The sequence below is a fragment of the Rattus norvegicus genome, chromosome 1 (assembly GCF_021556685.1).
Source record: "Rattus norvegicus strain SHRSP/BbbUtx chromosome 1, alternate assembly SHRSP_T2T, whole genome shotgun sequence".
NCBI classification, from domain to species: domain Eukaryota; kingdom Metazoa; phylum Chordata; class Mammalia; order Rodentia; family Muridae; genus Rattus; species Rattus norvegicus.
The window spans coordinates 210,110,820-210,118,804 of NC_141534.1; the positions used below are offsets into that span (position 1 = coordinate 210,110,820).

The 7,985-nt window shown below is 46.3% G+C and overlaps 1 protein-coding gene across 2 annotated transcripts; it reads right to left on the reverse strand.

Moving 5' to 3' along the window:
* Window positions 1–4,934: 4,934 nt before the first annotated feature.
* Krtap5-5l1 (keratin associated protein 5-5 like 1) lies at window positions 4,935–7,572 on the reverse strand. Of its 2 annotated transcripts, NR_202115.1 has the most exons (2): window positions 7,259–7,572; window positions 4,935–5,624 (listed from the first exon to the last, which is right to left on the reverse strand). NR_202115.1 is itself a non-coding variant. In NM_001446494.1 (1 exon segment), a coding segment is annotated over 1 exon segment (873 nt). In that variant the 5' UTR covers window positions 6,244–7,572; the 3' UTR covers window positions 4,935–5,370.
* Window positions 7,573–7,985: the final 413 nt, after the last annotated feature.

The following is a 7,985-nucleotide window of genomic DNA, read 5'->3' on the forward strand; positions in this document are numbered from 1 at the left end:
CTATTCCACTGACCTACCTGCCTGACTCTGTACCAATACCATACAGTTTTTATCACTATTGCTCTGTAATGCAGCTGGAGATTAGGGATGGCGATTTCCCCCAGAAGTTCTTTTATTGTTGAGAATAGTTTTTGTTATCCCGGGTTTTTTGTTTTTTCAAATGAATTTGCAAATTGATCTTTTTAACTCTGTGAAGAATTGAGTTGGAATTTTAATGGGGATTGCATTGAAATCTGATCAGTTTTAAAATATAAATGTCTCTAGTGTATGTCCTTCCTCGGGGCTAAATGGAGCTGTGTGAGATGGCTGTTGCTGGCTTTGGGCAGGGAACAAGAGACCAGAGATGCTTGGTGAAGCTAGACATGGGAGCTGGGTGAGACGCCATTGCCGACCCCTGGCAAGGAATGGGCGGCACTCTTGGGAATACAGGCAGCAGCTATTCTCAGAGCATAGTCAGGATCTCCGGAAGTGTTAGCTAGCCACGGGGGGCTGATTAGATGGCAAGGGAGCAGCTGCTGGTCCCAAAGCCTGACCGGAGCAAGCGAGACATTTCAAAAATTACACACAACACTACTCAAAATGGAAGTCCTATTTCAAATAGTTTCTTATATTGGTGCAGGTGTCTCTCTTATGTTGGGGTCCATCCCAAGGGCAGTTTATACCATAAAAGCTTATACACAGGTGCAGGAAGTGCTGTTGGATGGTTGGTTTGGGTCCAAGCTTACTGTGGGTAACTATACAAAACAGTTCTACTGACTTCTATCATGGTTGGTTTAGAAGGGCACAGAACATAACAAAGGATGTAATCAATCTTGGCATTAAATAGTTTTTTAGTAACAACAAAAACATATTAAAAAGTTCTCTTATAATGGCAGGTTATCCAGGTAACAGTTACCTAGGCCTAAACATTTCATCTAGGCCTTAATATTTTACCTAGGCCTCAACATTTAGGACTTCAACCTATTTTTATTTTTCCTAGTTACCTCGCATGGGTAGCCATTTGTTTGGCTGCTTCCTCTTTCCTCTTGGAATAGCTGCATTGATTAAACAATTTTTTTCAAAAATATTTACTTGGTTTTTAATTGGGATGATACCAAATTTATAGATCAAGTTGGAGAGAATTCACAGTACTGAGTATACTGATCCATAGTCATAGGTTTCCTCTACTTTTATTTGCATTGACTTTAGCATTGTTTTGTAGTGTTGATTGTACAGTTAAATAAAAGATTTTGTTAAATTTATTCACATGGTTTTTGCCACACCCACTCCAGTGGAGTCTGTGTGACACGAAGCTCTTGTGCTTCGTTTCTGTCCAGAACAGAGGCCTGTGCCTGGAATGGCTCGGCCTCCTGGAGGTCCTGGCCGTCTCCCTACAAATAGATGATGACTAGGGTCTATGCTTGCGGTGGAGGTGCCTTCTGTGTTCTAGCCTTGGTGATCTTAGCAACTTTAAGCCTGTCAACAATGTCTGATTTTAAGAATATAGCAGTGTGGGAAGATGGTCATGTACCTTTAGATGTCTCAGGACTGAAAGTTCAGAGACGGAAACGTCTCACACCATCATGATTCTGATGAACTCAACAGCTGCAAAGAATTCAACTGGTACACCCATTAGTTCCCAGCAAATAGGAGAGAAATTAATTGCAGTTACTAACAACATGACTGTTCCAGAAAAGCCTTTCCCCCCTTTTGGGAAAGATTTGTTTAGCATGATTTGGAATAATAGTGACTCTTTTAGAAAGATCATGGATAAGTTCCAACAAGTTGAGCAAACTTATCAAGAGTTAACTAGAAGGAAAAGAGAAACTAACATTGAGCAAGAAGTGAAGGAATTATAGAAATTAGGGTTAGAGACTAAAACGGAGAATGGAGTCCTGTTTATTAATGTTATTGGACAATGGTGGCAGCCTCCTAGATATAGAAGTCTTTATTATTACAAACCTACAGATGCACCACTTCCATGGACAGGGATTTATGATACAGACTTAACAAGGTGGGTAGTGGCGAATGGTAGAAAGACAAAGTATGTTACACTGAGTATGTGGGAAAGAACTAGGAAAGCTCGACTTCCATGGTGTACGCTCTCAGAAGAAGAGAGGTTTGAGATCCAGTGGGCTGTGTATAAGATGATTGCATTGTCTAAAACGAGGTGGTCTAATATTTTTGGAAGACCATATGAAATGAAGGAAGTCATAGAATGGTTACAAAAGTTTCCATATTATCTTGAGGGGCCACAAACACAGAGTTTAAACTTTATTAAAATAAAGGTAAATGTTGAATGCATACCTGGTGCCCACAAGTCTGGCAGTATAACTGCAGTCTTCTAAACTATTGTCTGTGGCTGAGAAGGGCTTCCTGGACTGTACATTCAGCTTTCCTCTTTGCAAGGGACATTTGGTGGGGTGATGAATAAGAGCTGGATGACTGCCAATTATGATGTTCCTGTTCTAACTGCTTAAATCTGTGGCAAGAAGTAAAGCTTTTCGCAGCAGCACACACCTCGAGTTTGTGTCTGTCTGTCGCACCAAATCTGTTCTCTACCTGAAATCCAAGCCTTGGTCCCTCTGCTGACACACTCCCCTGGGTGGTCTGTGGCAGTTTTCACACAAGTTTAATAAGGGTGAAACCAAAATTTCCATGACTGTACTGGCTGGTTTTGTGTGTCATCTTGACACTAGCTGTAGATATCTCAGAAAAAGGGGCCTCCCTTGAGAAAATGCCTCCATGAGATCCAGCTGTAACGCATTTTCTTAATTAGTGATCAAGGATGGGAGGGCCCATTGTGGGTGGTGCCATCCCTGAGCTGGTAGTCCTGGGTTGGATAAGAAAGCAAGCTGAGCAAGCCAGGGGAAGCAATCTAGTAGGCAGCACCCCTCCATGGCCTCTGCATCAGCTCCTGCCCTGTGCGAGTTCCTGTCCTGACTTCCTTTGGTGATGAACAGCAATGTGGAAGTGTAAGCTGAATAAACCCTTTCCTTCCCAACTCACTTCTTGGTCATGATGTTTTGTGCAGGAATAGAGACCCTGACAAAGACAGTCTCTTTTTCTTCTTTCTAGGATTGCTTTCTTTGACCTTAAATTCATTTGTTAATTCCTGTATACTATTGCAGATTCTATCACATCTACATTGACAATCAACATTATTGCTGTTTTTTGTTGTTATTATTATTATTATTATTATTATTATTATTATTATTATTTTGAGTCAGAGTTTCTCCGTCTAGCTCCACTGTCCTGGAACTCCATCTGTAGACCAGGTTGGCTTTGAACTTACAGAGATCCATTTGCCTCTCCCTCCTAAGTCCTGGAATTAAAGGCATGCACTGTGATCATTTTTTAATAAAGTCTCTTTTCCCTAGATTTGTAGTCCTATCCCCCCCTCAAACTTCTGATGACCTGCTCTTATATTTTCATGGTGTGTGTGTGTGTGTGTGTGTGTGTGTGTGTGTGTGTGTGTGTGTGTGTGAGAGAGAGAGAGAGAGAGAGAGAGAGAGAGAGAGAGAGAGACCCAATGAGTTTAGTTAGAGTTGCTTATAGGAGCCTGGGTGAGTGAATATTTATAGAAACATGGATACCTTACCAGTAGTTGCACAGTTGAAGAAACTGTCTCTCTGTCTCCAAGCAACCATTAGTTGCCTATATGTCCCCAAGGAGAGTGGGATCTTGTGAGCCACTCTCCCCATGACTGAGAAGTGCCAGACCCAATTATGTGCAGGTCTCATATAGTTAATCACTGCTGCTGAGGGGTCAAAAGTGCCATGGCCATGGAGGTTGGCATTCCACACACCTTCCTCTTGATTGACATTCTTTCTCCTCGCCCTTCTTCTGTGTTTCCTGAACCTTTGGTGCAACTGGGGCCTAAATCTCAGGGCCCTGAGTCAAGGCCAACAGTCTCATTCTAGCTCCCCCTTCCAAAATGTCAGTTATCTGCTAGAACCATATGAGGGGATTTGTATGTCTCTGGGCTGAGCGCAGAGGTGTGAGGTATATGTTGCACACCTGTTGACTGGATATAGATTTCCTGAAATGAACCAAACACCGAAATGTGCTGTGATGCAGAGTAAGAATCACACTGTCACAGTCAGCTTTCACTGTCAATCTGACACAGCCTAGAAGTCACCTGAGAAGGGAGTATCAGCTGAAGGATTGCCCAGACAAGAAAGGCCTGTAAACTGATCTGTAGGGGATTGTTTGATTATTAGTTGTTGTAGGAGGGGCCAGCCCATTATGGGCAGCACCATTCCCTAGGCAGGTTGTCGTGGGCTGGGTAGGAAAGCTAGTGAGCATGATCCTGTGAGGAAGCTAGCAAGCAGCATTCTATGAATCTCTATGAATTCTACTTCAAGTTCCTGCTTCAGTTCCTACCCTTCTGTTGTAGTTTGCCCTGGAGTTATCTGTATTTTGATGCTGATTCCACTGCCCCAAGGACAGCTGCCTACTCAGTACTCAGGACTCCCCGGTGGTGACTTCTTCAGAACCTTCTCCCCATTTTAATTTGTAAAATAAAGGCAAGAGCTGGTGAAGGGAAGGTGGGGCAGAGGAGGAGAAAGGAGAGGGGGTCAAAGGAGGAGGAGGAAGAGGGAGCTGAAGCCCATGGCATGGAGAAACCACAAATTATAAAGGATTTCACAGCTGGGGAACCGGGTAGTGTAGTGGTAGATCTGCCCAATCTAGGCGAGAACTTGTATTCATATTAATCAAGTTGTGTTTTCTTTGTAGAGGCTTATTCAGGTTGGAGAGGTTACTGTAACACACTTCCTTAAATGATGACCTGTGACCTGGAAGTGTAAGCCAAATAGACCTCTCTTAAGTTCCTCTTGGTTAGAGTGTTTTTTGTTTTTTTTTTTGTTTTTGTTTTCTTTTTTTTTGTTTGTTTTTTGTTTTTTTTTGCAGTAGCAGAAAAGAAACTAGAACACATACCATAGACAGAATTGTAGTGAACAAAGAACGTTTTATTAATTTGGGATTTAATACAATTTTAACAGGCAAAGATTGGAATCTCCTCTACTGTCCCAGGAAGGAAGCCCTGCTGGGCAGAGCTCACAGAGAAGCAGGAAAATAAGTCTGGGTGAGGGCAGGGGGCGGTCCCCCCACGCTGACATTCTTAACAAAGCACAGGAATGTGGTTCTGTGCATTAGAAGAGTTGAAGAGGCAGACCAGAGGGGAAGTAGAGACTAGCATAGGGTAGGGGCATGCCTGAGGTTGGAATGTATACTTCCTTCAGGGGAATGAAACAGATATGTGGCTTGTGGTGCTGCAGAGAAAAATGCCAGAGGACCACAGGATCAGGAAGTGCTCAGGGAACAATGAAACTCAAAGCTTCCCTAGATGTAATTGAGGGAAACCACATGAAGCCTGTGGCCAGTACATCAGATCTTGCACTGACAACACACAGGGGCACAGCAGCAGGGCTTACAGCAGCTGGACTGACAGCAGGAAGACCCACAGCCTGAGGAGCAGCAGGGCTTGCAGCAGCTGGACTGACAGCAGCAGGGCTTGCAGCAGCTGGACTGACAGCAGCAGGGCTTGCAACAGCTGGACTGACAGCAGCAAGGTTTGCAGCAGCTGGACTGACAGCAGCAGGGCTTACAGCAGCTGGACTGACAGCAGGAAGACCCACAACCTGAGGAACAGCAAGGTTTGCAGCAGCTGGATTGACAGCAGCAGGGCTTGCATCCCCCACAGGAGCCACAGCCTCCCTTACAGCCACCGCAGGACCCACAGCCACCACAGGAGCCACAGCCACCACAGGAGCCACAGCCTCCCTTGCAGCCACCACAGGAGCCACAGCCTCCCTTACAGCCCCCACAGGAACCGCAACCTCCCTTACAGCCACCGCAGGACCCACAGCCACCACAGGAGCCACAGCCACCACAGGAGCCACAGCCTCCCTTGCAGCCACCACAGGAGCCACAGCCTCCCTTGCAGCCACCACAGGAGCCACAGCCTCCCTTACAGCCACCACAGGAGCCACAGGCCCCACAGGAGCCACAGCCTCCCTTGCATCCCCCACAGGAGCCACAGCCCCCACAGGAGCCACAGCCTCCCTTGCATCCCCCACAGGAACCACAGCCTCCCTTGCAGCCCCCACAGCTGGAGCAGGAACAGACAGGCACACAGCAGCACACAGGCTTGCAGCAGCAGGAGCCACAGCCTCCACAGCTGGAGCCACAGCCCCCACAGCTGGAGCCACAGCCCCCACAGCTGGAGCCACAGCCTCCTGAGCAGCCACAGCAGGTCATGGTTCTGGTGTTTGGTTGAGAATGGAGTAGGTCAGAGGAGAAGGTGGAGAGGAAGGTGTGCAGATGTGGAGCCTCCTGAGCCTGGGCCTTTATATCCCTGCCCAGGTCAGGTGGAGGCTACACATGGTCACTTCCCTGTTGTTGTTTGTGACCTTCCCTGGCTATGGCTTTGTTTCCTCTTTCCTCCCTGATGCTCATTCCTCACCTACTGTGAGATTGTCTTGTGTTGACTGGGTCTCAAGTGCAGGTCTGTCACATGTACCACCAGAGACCTAAACTCTCCTCAGATACTTCTCTGCAGCTTCTGCAGGGACGCTTTGGAGAGGACGTCATTGGTGGGAACTTGCCCCCTGTCTTTGCCTGGGTGTAGACCTGTCTGTCCCCCTGTGAAGATCCCGTCTGACTGTAGATGTTGAACTACCTCAGAGCTGGACTCCATGAATACATAAATCAAACTTGGAAGGCAGAAGATGGCCTGTGGTCCCTGTCTTGATCAGGGAGTACAGAGAGCTGCTTACAGGCCCTCTCACACAATCGTTTTAGCACTTCCTAGGCATACTCCCTTGGTGCTGCAGAGCTCACAGCCATGTCCAGAGGCAGGCTGAGGTGTGTTCCAGGTCAGCTGAGCATGGTAGGAGGGATGGGGTCAGTAAGAAGATTGAGCTGTCTGGTGCAGTTTAGAATAATAACTCAACAGACATAATTAGTCCAAACTGGAAGGGACTGGATGACCAAACATCAAAGATGCCACTCAGGTAAGCTGAAACCTTCCTCTTCTCCATCACCATAATTGTCATCTCTGGTTCTGCTCCATAATCTGAGAAGGGGACCTTGACTAGGGATTTAGTCTGCAGTGTAGCGTGTGTGTGTGTGTGTGTGTGTGTGTGTGTGTGTGTGTGTGTGTGTGTCCAGGAAAGGTGGTTCTACCAGTCTGGCTAGATATTCCACAAAGAGGCAACAGCAGGCAAGGAGCCTGGGGCAGTGAAAGGCTTAGTGTGCGTGGGTTTCACCCCACCTCAGTTCTCTGCCATCCATCTTCTCAGGCTGTGCGAGAGGAAGAAGGAAAGGCTGGAAGCTGCCCTTGGACAAAACTTCTGGTAGGTTTTAAGCTGGAAGATGCTTCCTTGCCATCTGACCTATCATGTAACTTCTTTCTAGGAGGAGACTGGGGCTAGAGATGGGGAAGCACTGTCTCTCAAAAAGAAGGGAAGGCAGGACTGACTGGTGCTTGAGATTCCAGTAACTGAGGAAAGCCTGGGCATGTGCACCATTTCCTAGTGTCCACTGGAGATTTTTGATCTTATGGGTCTCACCAGAGACTCTCTCAGTGCAGGAGTTCTAGAACTTTCCATTATGAGCTAATTTCTAGAACAGCTGTGGACCCAAGCAATCTAAGTCTAAGGGCTTTAAGGACCTGCTTCATGGCATGCCTAGGGCTGGTCTTTCAGTAGGCTGGAGTAGTGCCTTTACCTGTGTTACAGGGGATGGAAGGACTCAATCCAAAGGTCTTAGGGTCTTAAGACTTTGTCCTTCTCAAGTTTCTGGTCATCTGGGGTTTTGTGCAGTTCACCACAAAGGGGGGGGGGGTGCTAAGTCACATGTTACTCTGAGTAAACCTGCTTAAATCAAATCTGGTCTCATCCACTCTTTTTTTTTTTTTTAATTTGTCTCTCGGATTTTGGGGGCTAATGCTTAATTCATAAATGGCATACTTAATAATTAGAGCAATAATAATAATAATA